This window comes from Erinaceus europaeus, chromosome 1 (genome assembly GCF_950295315.1).
Source record: "Erinaceus europaeus chromosome 1, mEriEur2.1, whole genome shotgun sequence".
Taxonomy (NCBI): Eukaryota; Metazoa; Chordata; class Mammalia; order Eulipotyphla; family Erinaceidae; genus Erinaceus; species Erinaceus europaeus.
In genome coordinates, this window is record NC_080162.1 from 116107464 (window position 1) to 116128433 (window position 20970).

Below are 20970 nucleotides of genomic sequence, written 5' to 3' on the forward strand. Positions count from 1 at the left end.
TGGTGAAATAATGCTGCTGGCATCTCTCCCTTTCTATCTTTCCCTCTCCTCTCAATTTCTCTAGTCTCCTATAAAATAACATAAAAATATATATATGTAGCAAAAAGAAGGAAAACTTCAGGAAAAAATAAATATCTGAGCTGACATTTCAAGATTCTGAAGTTGAACAAGCAAAGCTGAAGTACATAAGATGTTCCAGGTGGGCAGTCAGGCGGTAGCGCAGTGGGTTAAGCGCATGCGTAAGGATCCCGGTTCAAGCCCCCGGCTCCCCACCTGCAGGGAGTCGCTTCGCAGACGGTGGAGCAGGTCTGCAGGTGTCTGTCTTTCTCTCCCCTTCTCTATCTTCCCCTCCTCTCTCCACTTCTCTCTGTCCTATCCAACAACGACGACATCAATAATAACTACAACAATAAAACAACAAGGGCAACAAAAGGGAATAAATAAGTAAATAAAACCTAAAAAAATTAAAAAAAAAAAAAGATGTTCCAGGTGGGCGAAGCAGCAGCATATACAGTGAGAAAAAACAGAGACCTAGAGAGAGAGAGAGAGAGAGAGAGAGAGAGAAATTTAGCTTCAGAGAGGAAGGTGACCCAGCACTGCCACGTTGCCCTGGCCAGAGTTGGCTAAAGCCCAGGCTCTGGAGTCAACCATGTCCACCAGTCTGTGGAAGGGGCGTATGGACGACGTTGGATCAGGGTTCAGGATCCCCCCCCCCCCCCCCGCCACACACACACACACACACACACTCGATATCAGCCAGAGCAGGTGTTTGAGTCAATTCACAACAGCAGGTTGCCTAGGCGACAGTCGCTGGGCGGGGCAAGTTTCAATTGGCTGCAGCTGCCGTCTGTTTACAGGGAACTGCACTCGATTAGCCGAGGTGGCCTGAGGGTCTGCCCCCCACCCTCTCAGGGGGAGCGCTTGAGGCGCAGCTCCACGCAGTCCCAGCGGCGGCCCACGGCGGCCGAAGAGGCGCAGCTATGAGGGTTTCCCGCGAGAACTCCATAGAGGACCGAGAGCTGGAGCGAGGGGCGGCGGCGCCCTCCGAGTGTCCTGCTAGAGTCCTGGAGGCTGAGCAGTCTACTGACGCGGATTCTGACTTCGACGTAGAGACCGAAGGTTCTCTGAGCGAGAAGGCGGGTGTGTCTGCTCGCCATGGTGCTTCTCCTGCAGGGTGTCGGGTTTTGTTTGTGCTTTTGGCTGGCTGGGGGGACACCCGCTGGGGGCACACCCCAGGGCTCAGGGAACCCCTGCATGGGGCTCTAGGGCTTCTGGTGCACCACGAATTCCACCGTAGCAACACGTGGGGTGGGGGTGATGGGAAAGCCACAGAAGAGTTCAGGCGGTGGCGCACCTGGTGAAACGCGCACAGTGTGGAGTGACCCGGGTTCAAGCCCCTGATCCCCACCAGCAGTGGGAAAGCTTCATGAGTGGTGAAGCAGGGCTGCAGGTGTCTCTCTGTCTCTCTCCCTCTCTATCTCTCCCTCCCCTCTAAATTCCACTCTGTCTCTATTCAATAATAAATACAATTTTTAAAAAAATTAAAAGAAAAACCACGAAACAGGATGAGAAGAGGTGTTCGATCCTGAAATAGAATCAGGACTGGGTTTTCAAAACCTGAGCTAAACACAAGGTGCCAGGAGCTAGCTCACCTGGTAGAATGTTCATTTGATGATGACGGAGGAGGTGGCCAAACAGGTAGAGCGCTGCTGTGCATGGAGTCCTCCTGAGTGTGATCCCCAGCACTGCCAACTCGAGAGGGATGCTCTCCTGTTCTTTCTGGGAAATAAATAAATAAATTTTTTAAAGGAGAGAGGGTTCCACTGGAAGTGGTAGAATCCTGTAGGTATGCAGTTCTAGTGATAATCTTGATGGAAAACAAAAATATCCTCAGCATAGGAAGAAATCTCTCTCTCTCTCTCTCAGCATAGGGAGAAACCTTCCTTTTCCTCTCTCTCTCTGTGTCTGTGTCTGTGTATGTATTTCTCTCAGTAAGAAATACAAATGTATTTAGAAAAGTTACCCGCTAAAGGTGAAGTGTTGACTTTATCTTAGGAAAAGAGAAAAAGCCCAACTCAAAAGTTCCACAAGGAGGTAGAAAGTGTATTCAGTTAAGCAAAGGAAAAAGATGAATAAAGAAGGGCTTGAGTAGACATCTTAGTTGAAGGGATAGCACACCCTAGAGAAAGGAAGCGTGGGCAGGAAGTAAGTCTTCCAGGGAGAAATGTCACCTTAAGGGAAACAAAGGCTGGGTGGAAACAGAGGCAGGGGGCTGTCCCTGGGAAGGATTTATATTCATCTGCATTCTCATCAGGTATTCGTGGGCTTGGAGAAGTAGCCAAAGACACTATCTACCTGGGATCTTGTCAGACCCATGGTGTTGTGCCTGCATCCTCCTTCTTGCGCCAAGGGAGTTCTCCGGAGCTGAGCATGCCACACCGTGGCCTGGGGCCTCAGGTAGCCCTGGAGAGACCCTAAAGCCAGGCTTGGAGGAGAGCAGGCCTGGGAGGCAGCATTCTTGGGGGTGGCCCTCCCTGAGCATATCGCCAGCCTGCCTCTGTGCCTGGCGTACCCTATACCCCACATCCAGGTGAAAGGTGGGACCAGGCAGAGATCAGTAGAAGGACTGGAGGGTCTCCAGGGGGCCACTAGTTAGCTAGGAAAGGGAGGGCAGTTATGGAAGAAGTCTGGAGGTGAGGTCCTGGTGTAAACTAGAGAAGGCATTGTCCTTGGGGCATGTGGGAGGGGAATGCCTGCATTTGGGGCACAGTGAATGGGCTAAACCCCATGATCTCAGGCCAGAATAGAGGTCAGCTATGTGTGTCGTCTTCTGTCCTAGCAAAGACCAAGCTCCTTCAACCTCTCTGCTCTGTCCCAGGGAGTCCGGGCCTTGGCTTCTGCTTTGATCACCAATCCCTACATCAGGAAGTTGGACCTTCGAGACAATGGACTCTGTGTCACTGGTGCCAAGGCCCTGGCAAATGCCCTAAGCAAAACTGGCAGCATCTATGGTATGGGCCCACCTGGGGCCAATCTCCCTTTACTGAATTGTCTGTCTACTCCCACTACATCTCACCAGGACTTGCTTCTGTCATGCGGGGGGAGGGCTTTGGTAGGATAGGATGGATAGGGGTGGGGTTAGTCCTCTGTAGTGCTCTCATCACTGGATACTATTCCTTCCCTCACCAGTTCCATCCACCCACTCACTCCTCTCTTCTGCTGGCCAGCATCTCCTATAACGTGTGTGTGTGTGTGTGTGTGTGTGTGTGTGTGTGTGTGTGTGTGTGTGTGGTGGGAGGGCATGCTGGAGCAGTATCCAAACTACCTCTGGTTCTGAAGAGCCCCAGTTTCCTATGTGTAAAAGGGCCCATCAGTCCCATGCATCCCCTGGAGTGGGTATTAAATGCTCAACAGTGTTGGTCCTTCTAAATGCTTCATGCATGGCCACCTGGGATGTGATTACCGGTCCCTGGAGATACAACTCTGAGGACATCTGGGGCTGGATTCTGTTGCTGTTGGGCTCAAGCACCTATAGGATCATGTGGATGACTCAAAGGCATTCTTGACAGCACCGTGAAATAGCTGGATGGAGCCCCTTTTCCACACCCAGAGCAGCTGCAGGGCACTAAGGGAAGTAGCTTCCAGCTTGAGGACCGTGGTCCCCATACATCCCTAGGTTAGTCCAGTCACACAGTTCCTTCTGCCTTGGAAGTCTAAACAAAGGTGGAGGGGCAGTCTCTGGTTTGGGGTTCTCTGATTGATGAATGGGTCTGGCCCTCACAGAGGTGGACCTGTCAGAAAACCAGCTGGGGGCAAAGGGAGCCCAGGCTCTGTGTGCTGCCCTGATGGTGAGCCCAGCCATCCGGAAGGTACAGCTGGCAGGAAACAGCCTGGAGGAGGAAGCCGCCCGGTATCTTGCTGGACTCCTGCTGGCACGCACAAGCCTAAAATCCCTGGACCTGAGCTATAACCAGTTGAATGAACAAGCAGGTAACGTCCAGGTGGAACCACCACGGGCATGAGCTCCCTCATCCTGCTCAGGCAGGGGTGGGTGGAGATGGCACCCATGCTCCAGCCCCTGCTTCCAAATTCTCCTCTGTCTTTCCCCTCTCTCACTCTTTCAACACAAAATCCTTTTTTAAAAAATTATTTATTTGAGGGCTGGGTGGTGGCATACCCAGTTAAATGCACATAGTACTAGGCACAAGGACCCATGTAAGGATCTGGGTTCAAGCCCCTGAATTCCCATCTGCAGGGGAGTCGCTTCACAAGTAGTGAAGCAGGTGTGCAGGTCTCTCTCCCTCTCTCTCTCTCTCCCCTTATTCTCTTAACTTCTCTTTGTCCTATCCAATAAAAATGGAAAAGTGTTCACCAGGAGCAGTGGATTTGTAGTGCTGGCAGCAATGACCCTAGAGGCAATATATATATATATGAGTAAGGAAGTGGAGAAGGAGAGTGAACCATAATATCACTGACACATGTGTTGGTAGTGGTTGAACTTGGAACCTAATGCCTGTGCTTTCTCCACTGCTCCACCTCCCTGGCCAAACCAACCCACATAGAACGCTTAATCCATTCACGGATAATTCATTGCTAACCACTGCTCTAGGCTTTGCTTGTTTGTCACTACTGGGGCTTCACTGCTCTAGGATGACTGTTTTATATTTTTCCCAGAAAGAGACAAAGATGTAAAGAGAGAGTAAAAGAGACCACAGTACCGAAGCTTCCTCCAATGTGGTGGGGGGCAGGCTCAAACCTGGGTGCTGAGCATAGCAAAGCAGCGCGCTATCCAAGTTAGCTATTTTGATGGCCCAGCCCCCAGGTCCTGTCTGATTTAGCCAATAGGTAGGGAGACTGCCCAGCGGCATTACGCATGTGTGGGGCTCGAGGTCTTTTGCCGATGACACAATAACAAAAGTTGGGTAGTGGCATACCCCATTGAGTGCACATGTTACCATGCACAAGGACCCTGATTCAAACCCACTTCCCATCTATAGAGAGGAGGTTTCATGAGCAATGGATACAGGTGTCTATCTTCCCCTCCCCTCTCAATTTTTTTGTCCTATGAAATTTTTTAAAAAGGGGGGCTGGGCGGTGGTGCAGTGGGTTAAGCGCTCATGGTGTGAAGCACAAGGACCAGCATAAGGATTCCAATTTGAGGCCCCGGCTCAAAGGCTGAAGCAAGCCTGCAGGTGTCTATCTTTCTCTCCCCCCTCTGTCTTCCCTGCTCTCTTGATTTCTCTCTGTCCTATGCAACAACAATGACAAGAACAGTAATAACAACGATAAACAACAAGGCTAGCAAAAGGGAAAAAATAGTCTCCAGGAGCAGTGGATCTGTAGTGCAGACACTGAGTCCCAGGAGGCAAAAAAAAAAAAAAAAAAAGACCTAGGAGAAATGGCTGCCAGGAGTGGTGGGTTTGTCATGTAGGCACTGAGCCCCAGTGATAACCCTGGTGGAAACAACAAGGGAAATAGCTCAACTGATAAGAGTACAGGCCTTACATTCAACCCCACCCTGCCAAGTATTCCAGGGTGGTGTTCTGGTCTCTCGTTAAATTTTATCTATCACATATGAAATAAATCATCTAAAAATTTAAAAGGAAAAATTATGGTGGGAACCCAGTAAAATTATTTTTTCCTTTTTTCACTGTTTTCTACCAAGATTATTGCTGACACTGAGTGCCTGCATGACTCCTGGCAGCCTTTCTCCCCTCTTTTTCTTATGTTTTTTAATAGAGGTGAGATAAGGTGAGAGAGACAGAGAGAAGGGGAGATACCTACAACACTGCTCCACAGTTAATGAAGCTTCCCCACTATAGGTGGGGACTGGTGCATTTATGCATGATAGTGTGTTCAGTCTACTAAGTGAGCCACCATTGGGATCTTTTTGTTATTGTTGTTACCAAAAGCACTGCTCAGCTCTGACTTAAGGTAGCGCTGGGGATTGAACCTGGGTCCTGAGAATCTCAGGTATGAAAATCTTTTGCATAACCACTATGCTATTTCTCCAGCACCCCCTTTTCCTTTTTATTTTTTTAAATTTATTTATTGGGGGATTAATGGTTTATGGTTGGCAATAAAATACAATAGTTTTTACATGCATAACATTTCCCAGTTTTTCACATAACAATACAACCCCCACTAGGTCCTCTGCCATCATGTACCAGGACATGAATCCTCCCTCCCATCCCAGAGTCTTTTACTTTAGTGCAATATACCAACCCCTTTTCTTTTTCCCTTTTCCTTTTTAAAGTCTTCTTTCTTTCCTTCCTTTCTCCCTCCCTTCATTCCACCTTTTCTTTCTGGAAGTGGGTCAAAGAGAGCCAGAAGTGCTCTCTATCCACTGCACCACCTTCTCAGCTGCCTAGTACAATTAAAGAGAAGATAATTTTAGAGGTTTTTTTTTTTTTTTGCTTTTAGGGTTATTGCTGGGTGCCTGCACTATAAATCCACTACCCCTGGAGACTATTTTTCCCCTTTTGTTGCCCTTGTTGCTTATAATTTTTTTTTATTATTGTTGTTAATTGCTGTCATTGTTGGATAGGACAGAGAGAAATCGAGAGAGGAGGGGAAGATAGAGAGGGGGAGAGAATTATAGAAGCGACCCCCCTGCAGGTGGGGAACTGGGGGCTCGAGCTGGGATCCTTATGCCAATCCTTGCGCTTTGTACTAAGTGCGCTACTGCCCAGCCCCCAAAATGATCAACTTGTAGGCCTCTACAGGGATAATTTCAGATTTTTGCAAAGTATAACTGTCCCTCTGGGCTTGTATGGTCATAGAGCAAGTGTCAGAGAGGCAACTGGCTTGGAAGGGACCAGAGATAAAGTCCTGTGAAGGCTGCGCAAATATGGGGGATGACTTCAGCTTGGAAAAGGGCAGCCTCTGGCAGCTATTTTGTTTTCCCTGGGTAACTGTGTGTGACCTGACTTCTTTGGGGGTGGGGGTGTCGATGAAGGAGCTTAGATCTCAATGACCCCGCCTGCCCTACAATGATGATAGCACCCACCTCAGTGGTTGCTGTAGGGTCATGAAGAGTGCATTGAGATTACAAGAGTTTGATTGGTATGTGTAGAACTTTCTCACCCTCTAGCTACTCGCAAAAGAAGAAGGAGAAGAAGGAGAAGGAGATGAAGGAGAAGGAGGAGAAGGAGAGGAGGAGGAGGGGGAGAGAAGAAGAAGAAGAAGAAGAGGAGGAGGAGGAGGAGGAAGAAGAAGAGGAAGAAGAAGAAGAGGAAGAAGGAAGAAGGAGAAAGGAGAAGGAGGAGAGGGAGAGGGAGGAGGAGGAGGGGGAGGAGGAGGAGGAAGCAGTTTACTTCCCTATAGTATGGGAAGCCCTCTTCTTCCACCCCTGGGAGTGTCTGAGGAAGAAGGAAAGTACCTTCTCTCATTATCTGAGAATCTGCAGGTCTCAGGGTTAGGCATAGAGACAGGTGTCTTGCTGAGAGTCCCCATGCTTTCTTCAGGGAGCTTTCTATGGTACTGAAAGCAGGCTGGCTGATGGCTCAGTTCCACTGGCTTTCCTCTATGCATTTCTTCACACCAGCTTTACTAGACCCCTGCAAGGCTCTGGGACTGTGGGCAGTTTAATTTCAGATCCTAAAGGGACTCCCAGGCCCACAGGAAAGAGGGTTCCTAATGACCAAAAACGAGAATATAAGCATAGTGAACTGGGTCAAGACACCTGCAAACCTGCATTACCACTTGTGAAGCATCCCCTCTGCAGGCAGAGATCAAGAGCTCAAACCCGATCCTTGTGCATGGTAATATGGGCACTTAGCCTGATGCAAAACCACCCAGCCTCCGTCAATTTTTTTTTTTTTTTTTTGCCTCCAGGGTTATTGCTGGAGCTTGGTGCCTGTACTATGAATCCACTGCTCTGGAGGCCATTTTTTCACATTTTTTTGCCCTTGTTGTTACCCTTGTTGTTGTTATCATTATTATTGTTGTCATTGCTGTTGTTGCTGGATAGGACAAAAAGAAATCAAGAGAGAGGAAAGGAGACAGGGGGAGAGAAAGACACCTGCAGACCTGCTTCACCGCCTGTGAAGAACTACCCTGCAGGTGGGGAGCTGGGGGCTTGAATTGGGTTCCTTATGCCAGTCCTTGCGCTTTGCGTCATGTGCACTTAACCCACTGTGCTACCGTCTGCCACCCCCCCCCATCAATTTTTTAAAATTTATTTATTGGGGACCATCAATTTTTTTAATTGCCTCATCTGGGCTATTGCTGGGGCTTGGTACCTGCAGAACAAATTCACTGCACCTGGTGGTCATTTTTCTTTTTATTTGATAGGACAGAAATGGGGGGAGGAGTGGGAGATTGGGAGAGGGAGAGAGAGAGAGAGAGAAACTTGCAGACCTGCTTCACTGCTTATGAAGTTTCCCCCTGAAGGTGAGGAATGGGGGATAGAACTTAGATCCTTGGAAGTCGGGCTGTAGCACAGTGGGTTAAGTGCACATGGTGCGAAGGGCAAGGACCTGTGGAAGGATCCTGGTTAGAGCCCCCGGCTCCCCACCTGCAGGGGAGTCGCTTCACAGGTGCTGAAGCAGGTCTGCAGGTGTCTATCTTTCTCTCCCCTCTCTGTCTTCCCCTCCTCTCTACATTTCTCTCTGTCCTCTCCCAACAATGACAACATCAATAACAACAACAATAATAACTGCAATAATAAAAAAACGAGCAACAAAGGGAAAATAAATAAATATTAAAAAATATTTAAAAAAGAACTTAGATCCTCATGCATGGTGATATGTTATCTCAGCTGGGTGTGCCACTGCCTCCCCCTCCAGCCATTATTATTATTATTTAAGGAAAGAGCAGAGTGAATAAGAAAGTTTCTTTTGGTTTTTCTGCAGGGGAGACACTGGGACCAGCCCTGGCAGAAAACACAGGACTCACTGAGCTCAACTTAAGCTGGAATCACCTTCGAGGCCCTGGAGCCATAGCCTTTGCCAGGGGCCTGGAGGTATGAGGCCCCAGCCCACCCAATCCCTCACGCCTGCCCTTTGGTGACAGGTCTCTTAAGTACTATCTGTGTCATTCTTCAGAAATAAACCTTGGCTCTCTCAAGCAGAACATAACATTTTCAGGTGACTTCAGTCTTCCCCCACCCCATCTAATGACCACAGTACACTGTGCCCACTCTTGCATTAAAGACTGAAGAGTCTGCCACACTCAGTCTTGTTTTCCTCAGACATCGCAGGCATTTGTCTGGTGAGTGACACCACACAGTTCAGTGGCACAAGCTCACTGTTGGGCATCCACACATGCTTCCCTGTGATGACCCCCTTGGATCCCAACACACACCCTCAAACCCCTGATCCCTACATGTTATGGTTCATAGAGAATGGGTGACACATGACCCAGCCACAGTGGCACAAGCAGCCTGCAGGGAGCCTAGTGCCAGCTACCTATGTGGGGACACTGTTCTCTCACTCTCCTTCAGGGGCTGACCTGAGGTCTTTCTCAAGAGGCGGCCGTGAGGTTGTCTTCTGATAGCACCACTGGTTCCTGTAGGCCATTGTAACCCCCTGGACAGGCTGCACCCAACATTTTTCTCTGGAACCTCCTCTGGACCCTTGGCTTCTCTTCCTTGAGGGGTCCTTGCCTCCAAGGGACCCCTAGAGCTGCTGCCTTGCCCTCAGTGTCATGGCAGGTCCCTTGTCTTCAGGGCTATTCACACACACACCCTTTGCATTGAGCTAGTGATTGTTGGACTCTTGTTCTTTTCCAAATCATTTAATTGGGGCCATATTGGTTTACAAAACAGTGGTTGTTACATGAGTACAGATTCTTATCTCTCCATGATGGATATCTGTACCCATTTCTGCCACCAACACAAGTCCTCCCAACATCATGCACTAAGTACCACATGCCCTCCCAGCCCCCTCTTGCTTCACTCTCCCTCTCCCCACTCCCTGAGAGTCTTTGCTTCCACTCAATAACCACACCTAGTCCATGCTTCACTCTGTGCGTCCATTGCTTTAATAATGTCATCCTGTATTTATCCTCCTTCTGGCTTATCTCACTTAACAAGGTTCCTTCAAGTTCCATTCAAGATGTGACAAAGGAAAGGACTTCATTATTCATCATTTCTTTTTCCTTTTTTTTTTTTTTTTTGCCTCCAGGGTTATTGCTGGGGCTTGGTGCCTGCCTGCACTATGAATCCACTGCTCCTGAAAGCTATTTTATTTTCCCTTTTGTTGCCCTTGTTCTTTATCATTGTTAGTATTGTTGTTACTGTTGTCATTGATGTCGGATAGGACCGAGAGAAATTGAGAGGAGGGGAATGCAGAGGGGAAGAGAAAGATAGACACCTGCAGACCTGTTTCACCAGGTTTCACAGTTTCTGTGAAGCAACTCCCCTGCAGGTGGGAAGTCAGGGCTTGGAACTGGGATCCTTATGCCAGACCCTGCACTTTGTGCCATGAGCACTTAACCTGCTGTACTACCTCCTGCCCCCCCTTTTTTAAATTAATTAATTATTTTTTTTGTCTCCAGGCTTATCTCTGGGACTCAGTGCTAGCACTACAAATTCAGTGTTCCAGGCAGCCATTTTTCCCCCTATTTTATTGGATAGGACAAAGAGAAATTGAGAGAGGAGAGGGACAAGAGAGAAAGGTAGACACCTGCAGACCTGCTTTGCCACTTGTAAAGCATCCTCCTGCAGGTGGGGAGCAAGGGCTCAAACCCGGATCCTTTTCTTGGGTCCTTGTGCAAAATACTATGTGTACTTAACCGGGTGTGCCACAGCCTGGCCCCACTTCATCATTTTTTTTTTTAATTTATGTATTTATTCCCTTTTGTTGCCCTTGTTTTTATTGTTGTAGTTATTATTGTTGTCGTCATTGTTGGATAGGACAGAGAGAAATGGAGAGAGGAGGGGAAGGCAGAGAGGGGGAGAGATAGACACTTGCAGACCTGCTTCACCGCTTGTGAAGTGACTCCCCTGCAGGTGGGGAGCTGGGGGCTCGAACCAGGATCCTTTCGAAGGTCCTTACGCTTTGCGCCACGTGCGCTTAACCTGCTGCACTACCGCCCGGCTCCCAACTTCATCATTTCTTACAGTGGATCATTGGGATCTGTCAGTCCTCACTACCTCACAAGACTTTCCTGGATCCTTCCCCTTCCAGGTGCTGACTATGCTTTCTGCACCTTAGGCATCCTAAGCCCTGACTCTCCTCATTGTTGTCTCATGGTGTTGCTCTTTTGAACTCCAGGCAAACATCTTCCTGAAGGTTCTGGACATCTCTTACAATGGCTTTGGAGATACTGGAGCCTCTGCCGTGGGCGAGGCACTTAAGACCAACAATGTGTTAGAGGAACTCAACATGAGGTGAGGAATACATGGTGTCTCCTCTCTGGGTCACAGTCTCCGGGCCCATAGCCACCTCCCTGGGGGCCAGGGTCTCCATGATCTTGTTGCTTTCACCACTATGATTCCTCCCCCTGCCCCCGCCCTGTGATTATTGCTGGGGCCCAGTGCCTGCATTACAAATCAACCATTTCTGATAGCCTTTTTTTTCCTTTCTAGTTTTTATTAGACAGGACAGAGAGAAATTGAGAGAGGATGGGGAGACAGAGTAAGGGAGAGAAAGATAGATATCTGCAGAACTGCTTCATCACTCATGAAGTGGAGCCCCTGTAGTTGGGGAGCAGGGGCTTGAACCTGAGTCTTGTACTTGGTAATATGTGCTCTTAACTGGTTGTACCACCTAGCCCCTCACCACATTGATTCCTGAAGCTATCACAGCCTGCCCACAGTCCCACAGTGACTTGGTATGCATGACTGCTACTACAGAAGCAGGTGGCTGGGAATCAAGATATGTGTGCAAAACATTTTCAGCAGGGCCTAGTATAGGATGAGTGCTCTGTGTGACTTCTCCTCCATTCTAGAAGAGGGTTGAGTCCAGATGGGACATGGCAAGGCTCTGATAAGTGCACAAGATGCCAGCCCAGTCTCCACAAGTGGTCAAAGCAGAGGCTACAGGCCCAGAGAACAGGCAGAGACTGGGAAGATCGTGTGCTACTGAGCCTGGTTCCCTACTCTGGAACTGCAGAATGAGCAGTCCTGCTCACTTTTGCTCCCTGTGGGAAGAAGAGGTCAGATGACACTTCAAGAGATACTGACTTCTGGGGACTAGGTGGTGGTACACCTGGTTAAGTGCACATAATACTAAGTGCAAGTACCCATGCAAGGATCCAGGTTGGAGCCCCCACTTCCCACCTGCTGCAGGAATGCTTCACAACTGGAGAAGCAGGAGTATGACTTTCTCTCTCCCTCTCTATCTCCCCTTTCCCTCTTAATTTTTTCTGTAATATCCAATAAAATGGAAAAAAAGGAAAAAAATATGGCCGCCGGGAGCAGTGGATTTGTAGGGCCAGTACCAAGCCCCAGTGATAACCCTGGAGGAAAGAGAAAGAGAGAGAGAGAGAGAGAGAGAGAGAGAGAGACTGACTTTTGACCCTTCAAAGTTGGGAGCCTAAGTAGTTAGGTAGACATAGGATTGACTCTGGAGACAAAGTGACCAAGAACTGTGCTAAGACTTGATTTGGATGGAATAGAGGAGAAAGAAAAGAAGATGAGGGAGGAGTGGGGTGCCAGGTAAGGGGAGACACATGAAAGCACCTGCACAGCTGAGGGACCCAGAGCAGCCACTGTTCTCCACCTAGAGGGAGGGGTCCTCCAGGCGTCTTTTCTGGGTGACACCCCTGAACACTGGAGGCCTCCCCTACAGCAGGGAGGGTCATTACCCAGTCTCCACACTTGACCTGTCCCCAGTCTCTGGGGTGTGTGTGGAGACTGAAATGTGAAGTTGAACTGGGTGGGGGCATTAGCAGCCTTGGCTCACAGGTAGCACAAAGCATGTGTCTTTCTGTTCCAGCAACAACCGCATCTCTGCAGTGGGAGCTCTGGGCCTGGGCCTGGGCCTTCGGGTCAACCAGACACTGAGGATCCTTGTTGTGAGTGGTAGCTGGACTTACCAGCAGAGACCCACCAGTGCCCATCCACACTCTACCACTTCTCCCCAATCCCATCACAGTTGGGTGCACGTGTTCCAGAGACCAAGTAGGGGTCAGGGTTTCTCAGCAAACAGGCTTCCTGGTTTTCTCCTTTGATCACTTCTCCCCCTAGCTGTCCCTTTACCCAATTTCTTTTTCTTTATTTTGGATATTTAGTTATTTCCTTTTGTTGCCCTTGTTTTGTTGTTGCAGTTATTGTTGTTGTCGTTGTTGGACAGGACAGAGAGAAATGGAGAGAGGAGGGGAAGACAGAGAGAAAGAAGAAAGACAGACACCTGCAGACCTGCTTCACCGCCTGTGAAGCAACTCCCCTGCAGGTGGGGAGCCGGGGTCTCGAACCGGGATCCTTATGCCGGTCCTTGTGCTTTGTGCCACATGCGCTTAACCTGCTGTGCTACCACCCGACTCCCCCCCTTTTTTTTAATTTTTATTTATAAAAAGGAAACACTGACAAAACCTTAGGGTAAGAAGGGTATATAATTCTACACAATTCCCACCACCAGAACTCCATATCCCATTCCATCCCCTGATAGCTTTCCTATTCTTTATTCCTCTGGGATTATGGACCCAGGGTCATTATAGGGTGCAGAAGGTGGAAGGTCTGGCTTCTGTAATTGCTTCCCCACTGAACTGTTCAGTGGTCGATCCATACTCCCAGCCTCTCTCTCTCTTTCCCTAGTGGGGCAGAGCTCTGGGGAGGTGGGACTCCTGGACACATTGGTGGGATCGTCTGCCCAGGGAAGTATGGTTGGTATCATGGTAGCATCTGGAACCTGGTGGCTGAAAAAAGAGTTAACATATAGAGCCAAATTGTTGACTAGTCATGAACCTAAAGGCTTGAATATTGCAGATGAGGATTTGGGATCAGGGCTGGGTGGTGGCACATCTGGTTGAGTGCACATGATACAATGCACAAGGACCCAGGTTCAAGTGTCTGGTCCCTATCTGCATGGGGAAAGCTTTGCAAATGGTGAAACATTGTGGCAGGTAGATCTGTCTCTCTCCCTCTCTATTACCCCCTACCCTCTCTATTTCTGGCTGTCTGTATCTAATAAATAAAGATAATAAAAATTAGGGAATAAAGATTTGGGGTCTCCATTTTGGAGATAGCTCATAGGCCTATTTTACTTATATTCCAAAGGGCCCATGACTATACTATTTTTTTCCTAAGCCTGACATCTGATATGCAGGTGGACCCAAGTTATTGTCTGGGGAGATGATGTCATGACTGGAAAAAGAGCTAGAAAGTTGGATCAGGGAAGAGAGTAGCTCCCAAATATTGGAAAGGTGTATAAATATTGTTGACTGTAAACCCCATCGATTTGATCTGGGGCCCATATTCAGCATAGGAGCCTATGTAACCTCTGCATCCCTGTAGGTCCGAGCTTACATTCTGTGGTCATGAGTAGGAACATTCCAAGTTGCACTAATTTCAGGACCCATCTTCCTCAGGTGGTAGATCAAGTATGTTATCCAGCCTGCCTTCAGAGGATGGAACATTCTCTACTATTGTTGCTCAACATTGAGGGCAAGGTCCTATGGGGTCCCACAAAGGGGTCTCCTTTACCCAAGTTCTTACTCAGTCCTCTCTACTCATTCCTTCTCTCTCCATGGCATCTGAATACCTCCCAGCTGTCTGTCCTATTTCTCAGTTTCCTTGGGTGATCATGGCCACAGGTTCCCTTGCTTCCCCTTAAACTAGGGTACATGTGCATTGTAACATGTGTGCTCAACCAGGTGCATCACTGCCTGGCTCCTTGTTTTTCTCTTCTTTTATTGCCACTAGGGTTATTGCTCAGCTCTGGCTTATGGCAGTACTAGGGACTAGACCTAAGACCTTGAAATTTCAGGCATGAAAGGGTTTTTTTTTGTTTGTTTGCTTTTTTTTTTTTTTTTTTTTTTTTTTGCGCCTGGGTTATCTCTGGGGCTCAGTGCCAGCACAAATCCACTGCTCCTAGCAGCCATTGTTCCCTATTTTATTGGATAGGATAGAGAGAAATTAAGAGAGGAGGGGGAAAGAGAAAAGTAGGGAGAAAAAGTTAGACACTTGCCGACCTGCTTCACTGCTTGTAAAGCATCCCCCCTGCAGGTGGGAAGCTGGGGCTCAGACCTAGGCCCTTTCATGAATCCATGAGCTCAGTACTATGTGCACTTAGCTGGGTGCACCACTGGGTATTCCACCACCCAGCCACCTTTGGGATTTTTTTTTTTTTTTTGCATAACCATTACGCTATCTCACCAATCCCAAGACCTCACGCCTGTTCAGTTTCACTGCTTCCAGTGAATGTTTTTCCTTTTAAATTTCCAGTGGAGACAGAGAGGTCACAACACAACTGCTCTGTGTTTATGGAGCTTCCCCTGATACTGTGATGGTGTTGGGGGCTTGAACCCAGGTAGCGCATGACAAATTATGCACACTACTGAGTGAGCTGCCTCCAAGAATATATTTTTGTCTCTTATGCATTCCAACAAAGGATCCAACCCAGGGTCTCACACATGCAAAGTGTGTATTGAGCCACCTCTTCAGGCCCTCAGCTCAAGTGCTTTACCCCACCCAACTGTTACTTCCCTCCCCAGGTAAAGTTGTGCATACACTTTCTCTCCACATTTATCATACTGTACTGATATTTCCTTTTCCTCTCCTTCCTCCAACGGGTAAACTCTCTAAGGATAGGTGTGCATCTATACCTTTGGCACCCAGTACAAACCAGGCAATATGTGGGCCCTCAGCATGTGTCTACTCCTCACTTCCCTGGTCCTGTGACCTCACCCAGGCCATTTTGCTGATGGACACACATCCTGAGGAGGACCAGGTGGTGGCACACCCAGTTAAGCACACATAGTAAGAAGTACAGGGACCCATGCAAGGATCTGGGGTCCAAGCCCCCACTTCCCACCTGCAGAAGGGTTGCTTCACAAGTAGTGAAGCAGGTCTGCAAGTGTCTCTCTTTCTCTCTCCCTCTCTAGTGCTCTCTCCTCTCTAAATTTTTCTCTGTCCTGTCCAACAAAATGGAAAAAGTGGCTGCCAGGAGCAGTGGATTTGTAGTGCTGGCACTGAGCCCCACTGATAACCCTGGAGGCAAAAAAAGAAAGAAAGGAAAGAAAGGGAAGGAAGGAAGAAAGAAAGAAAGAAAGAAAGAAAGAAAGAAAGAAAGAAAGAAAGAAAGAAAGAAAGAAAGAAAGAAAAAAAGTAAGAAAGATATCCTAAACTGAGATTGAGGGTCTTTCCTGAGCCAAGCCACCAGAGATACTCTTTCTCTTCTTTCACATTGTTCTCTCAGCCTCAGCTTCACTCAGTTCTTTCGCTCTATGTTTCTCAGATGGCCAGGAATCCCATGCGAAGTGAAGGCTGCTCTCGTCTTCTTCAATCTCTCCAGAACAATCCACTGTCAGTGCTAGAACTGCTGGATTTCTCAGTAAGAATTTTTCATGAACTAAAGCCTCTGATCCTCCCAGCATCCCTGGAAACTATCATTTTCTCAACTGAAGAGGGGAAAATGAGACTAGGAAGTCGAGCATCCAGTCCAGGTACTTGTCTGACTTCTGCCCAGACCAGGAAGTAGGTCCTACTGCCATTTTGGCTCCACCCTTGACCCTGATGGAGGTATGGCCATGGCTTCCCCTCAGACCCCTGCCTGGATTCTTTTTAACTGAGCAAGAACAGGTGACACAGTGCTTACTAAGTTGACAGATGTCTGGATCTTCAGGCGAAGCACTTGCAAGGTGGTTCCCTACCTCATTTGACCCACCTACATGCAGGTAGCTCGTGGTGCTAGAAGAATCACTTGTATGAATTGTATAAGGGAGATTGGGAGTTTTTTGTTTTTTGCCTCCAAGATTATTACTGGGGCATGGTGTCAGCACTACGAATCCACTGCTCCTGGAGACCATTTTTTTCCCCATTTTATTGGATAGGACAGAGAGAAATTTAGAGAGGAGAGGGACATAGAGAGGGAGAAAGAGAGACATCTGCAGACCTGCTTCACCACTTGTGAAACGTCATCCCTGCAGACGGGGAGCAGGGGGCTCAAACTCAGAGCCTTATGCCCATCCTTGCACTTTGCACTGGCTGCGCTACCGCCCGACCCCCTCAGTTTTCCTTTTCAATATTAGGAAAGAAAAATGTCATTTTTCTAGGACAATTAAACTTTAAGGAGTGAATTACCATATATGAATTATTTTTTTAAATGTTTATTCCCTTTTATTGCCCTTGTTTTATTGTTGTAGTTATTATTGTTACTGATGTCATTGTTGGATAGGACAGAGAGAAATGGAGAGAGGAGGGGAAAACAGAGAGGGGGAGAGAAAGATAGACACCTGCTGACCTGCTTCACCGCCTGTGAAGCGACTCCCCTGCAGGTGGGAGCCAGGGAGCTTAAACCGGGATCCTTATGAAGATCCTTGCGCTTCGTGCCATGTGTGCTTAACCCATTGCACTACTGCCCGACTCCCGCTTTTTTTTTTTAACCAGAGCACTGTTCCCTTTTGTTGCCCTTGTTGTTTTATTGTTGTAGTTATTGTTGTCGTTGTTGGATAGGACATAGAGAAATGGAGAGAGGAGGGGAAGACAGAGAGGGGGAGAGAAAGATAGACACCTGCAGACCTGCTTCACCGCCTGTGAAGCGACTCCCCTGCAGATGGGGAGCCGGGGGCTCAAACCGGGATCCTTATGCCGGTCCTTGTGCTTTGTGCCACCTGTGCTTAACTGCTGCGCTACTGCCTGACTCCATTCTGTTTTCTTTTTTCTTTTAAATATTTATTTATTCCCCTTTTTGTTGCCCTTGTTGTCGTCGTTGGATAGGACTCCCCTGCAGGTGGGGAGCCGGGGGCTCAAACCGGGATCCTTATGCTGGTCCTTGTGCTTTGCGCCACCTGTGCTTAACTGCTGCGCTACCGCCCAGCTCCCTTCTTTTTGAAATTTAACTTGGAGAGAAAGAGAAGGAGAGATATCACAGCACGCACCTGTTTGTGCCTGGTGCTCTTGTGCCATGGTAGGGATTCATACCTGTGTCCTTGTGCGTACTACTAGATGAGCTATCTCCTGGCCCCTACCTCTGGTTTCTTTCTTTTAAAAAAATTTATTGGAGGGACTAGTGGTTTATAGTTGACAGTAAAATACAGTAGTTGGTCCACGTGTAAAATTTCTCAGCTGTCTACATAACATTCTAACCCCACCACTGAGGTCCTTCTTGGCATAATGTTCCAGGACCTAAACACTATCCTCCATCCCCTGCCTGCCCCAAAGTCCTTTACTTTGATGCAAAAAAAAAAAAAAAACCCGTCCAAGTTCTGCTTTGTGTTCTCCCTTCTGTTCTTATTTCTCAACTTCTGTCTATGAGTGAGATCATCTTATATTATCCTTCTCTTTCTGGCTGATCTCACTTCACATGATTCCTTCAAGCTCCATCCAAGATGAGGTGAAGAAGATGAATTCACTGTTGTTAACAGCTGAGTAGCATTCGATTGTGTATATAGACCACAACTTTCTCAGCCACTCATCTGTTGTTGGACACTTGGGTTTAGGCTATTACAAATTGTGGTGCTATGAAACAGATCTTCTTGAGTGTGTTTGGCGTTTGGTTCCTTTGTGTGTACTATGCCAGGTGAGTTATCTCCCAGCCCTGATTTTCTTTTTTTTTTTTTAATATTTATTTGTTTTCCCTTCTTGTTGCCCTTGTTTTTTATTGTTGTTGTAGTTATTATTTTTGTTGTTATTGATGTCATCATTGTTAGATAGGACAAAAAGAAATGGAGAGAGAGGGGAAGACAAAGAGGGGGAGAGAAAGATAGACACTTGCAGACCTGCTTCACCACCTGTGAAGTGACTTCCCTGCAGGTGGGGGCTTGAACCAGGATCCTTATGCCGGTCCTTATGCTTTGCGCCACCTGTGCTTAACCGCTGTGCTGCCGCCTGACTCCCTGCAGATGTCTATCTTTCTCTCCCCCTCTGTCTTCCTGTCCTCTCTCAGTTTCTCCCTGTCCTATCCAACAACAACAGGGACAATAATAATAACAACAACGATAAACAACAAGGGCAACAAAAGGGGAAAAAAGCCTCCAGGAGAAGTGGATGCGTGGTGAAGGCACTGAGCCCCAGCAATAACCCTGGAGGAAAAAAAAAAAAGTCAAGCTCTCAGAAAATGATACGGTTTTCTTCTGGGTTTCTCAGGACATTCAGGTGGATACTGACTTTGATGACCTCTCCACTGTCATGAAGGCTCTTCTTCCTGGGCTTTGTATAAAGACTGCTGCTCGCAGAATGGAATACAAAAAGGACTTGCTGGGTCCGGGTGGTGGCGCACCTGGTTAAGCGCATAGTTTACAGTGCACAAGGACCTGAGTTCGAGCCCCCGGTCCCCACCTGCAAGGGGGAAAGCTTTGCAAGTGATGAAGCAGGGCTGCAGGTGTCTCTCTGTCTCTCTCCCTCTCTATCACCCCCTTCCCTCTCGATTTCTGGCTGTCTCTATCCAATAAATAAAGATAACAAAAACAATTTTTCAAAAAGGACTTGCTGCCAGTCTAGCACCTTCCTGACCAGCATTTGGCCCTGACTGCTCCTGGGATATGACTTCCTCTCAGCCTCTCAGCTACTCTAGCTTTCAAATGGAAAATTCTTAGGTGCCCAGTGGGGGAGACAGCATAATGGTTATGCAGAGACTCTCATGCCTGAAGTAGCAAAGTCCCAGGTTCAGTCCCCCACACCACCATAAGCCAGAGCTGAGCAGTGCTCTGGTAAGAAAAAGAAAAAAAAAAAAAAAAGTACTATGGGATGATCTCACTCTCAGGCAGAAGTTGAAAAACAAGATCAGAAAAACAAAACAAAACAAAACCACAAGTAGAACCTGAAATGGAATTGGCATATTTTACCAAAGTAAAAGACTCTGGGGTGGGGGTGGGTGGGTGGGGAAAATACAGGTCCAAGAAGGATAACAGAGGACCTAGTGGGGGTTGTATTGTTATATGGGAAACTGGGGAATATTATGCACGTACAAACTGTTGTATTTACTGTTGAATGTAAAACATTAATTCCCCAATAAATAAATAAGTTCTGAGGTACCCTGGTCTGCCTTCACCATGACGTGAACACCTTTCTCTCTCCACTTCCACATGAATATTGTTGGGCCTTCCTTTCTTCTCACGTAATTGTTTTTCCAGCGCACTGTTCAGCTCTCGCTGATGGCGGTGCTGGAGATTGTCCTGGGACCTGGAGTCTCAGGCATGAAAATCTTTTTGCATAACTATTATGCTATCTCCCCTGCTCCTCAGCATTTTCAGAGCACTGCTCAGCTCTGGTTTATGATGGCAAGGGGGGGAGGGGTTGAACCTGGGACTGAAGAACCTCAGGCATTAGTCTTTTACATGACCATTATGCTGTCTTCCCCACCCTCTTGTTTTCTTAACATGAATTCACACTATGTACTGCATATTAGCTGAGCACAAAATCAAAATGCCCAGACAAGTTCCTGCCCTAGTGAGTTCCTCAGAAGACAGAAGGGGATGGGGTATGCAGCAGGCATTCCCAGACTCAGTTAAGTGTTTTTGGAATATTTGCAGAGTTCCAAATATTAATGAAATTATCATGAGTCATTTATATGATTTCCAGTGTCTAATAGCAATGCATCTCTGGTTATATCTATGGAACAGACTGATTAGACTAGTGGATCAGAAGGACTGGCAGTTTAAGGCCTGTGTCCAGAATGATAAATTGCATACCCCCAAAGCTGTATTAGCTTTTGCATTCCTGCACCCAAGAAAGTGAGGTGGGTCTCCAGGAGCTCCAATGGAGTCATCTGAGAAAATACTGTTAGCATTCTCACTCTTAGCAAAATGACAGCTTGATCCAGAAATCTGGCCTCAGTATGTGTGGCCAGTGTTTCTGTCAGCACATGAAGAATATTGGCTTCATTAGGTTGAAGTAGGGCCAAGAGACAGCTCAGCTGGTAGAGA

At 47.7% G+C, this 20970-nt stretch overlaps 1 protein-coding gene and 1 long non-coding RNA gene across 6 annotated transcripts in view; both read left to right on the forward strand.

The window, feature by feature from the left end:
* LOC132539424 (uncharacterized) overlaps positions 1-20970 on the forward strand; it is a 279884-nt gene that overhangs the window by 87402 nt on the left and 171512 nt on the right. The window lies entirely within an intron of this gene.
* On the forward strand, positions 897-19820 carry LRRC74B (leucine rich repeat containing 74B). 5 transcript variants are annotated; one of them, XM_060194300.1, is made up of 9 exons: positions 897-1119; positions 2315-2457; positions 2879-3011; positions 3784-3990; positions 8856-8965; positions 11220-11335; positions 12885-12963; positions 16344-16439; positions 19193-19820. In XM_060194300.1, exons 1-9 carry the CDS (start codon positions 981-983, stop codon positions 19331-19333), a joined length of 1164 nt encoding a protein of 387 aa, XP_060050283.1. In that variant the 5' UTR covers positions 897-980; the 3' UTR covers positions 19334-19820. The 5 variants fall into 5 exon arrangements, with proteins under 5 accessions (XP_060050283.1, XP_060050292.1, XP_060050301.1 ...); XM_016192813.2 differs by having other exon boundaries at positions 899-1140; positions 19193-19815; XM_060194309.1 differs by lacking the exon at positions 3784-3990 and having other exon boundaries at positions 898-1140; positions 19193-19817.

Excerpts from the sequence above, each read along its gene's own strand:
- LRRC74B (XM_016192813.2), top strand. The coding sequence starts at position 981 with ATGAGGGTTTCCCGCGAGAACTCCATAGAGGACCGAGAGCTGGAGCGA. Across the intron at positions 3,991-8,855 it reads CCAGTTGAATGAACAAGCAG|GGGAGACACTGGGACCAGCC; the intron begins GTAACGTCCAGG and ends GTTTTTCTGCAG. Across the intron at positions 11,336-12,884 it reads TTAGAGGAACTCAACATGAG|CAACAACCGCATCTCTGCAG; the intron begins GTGAGGAATACA and ends TTTCTGTTCCAG.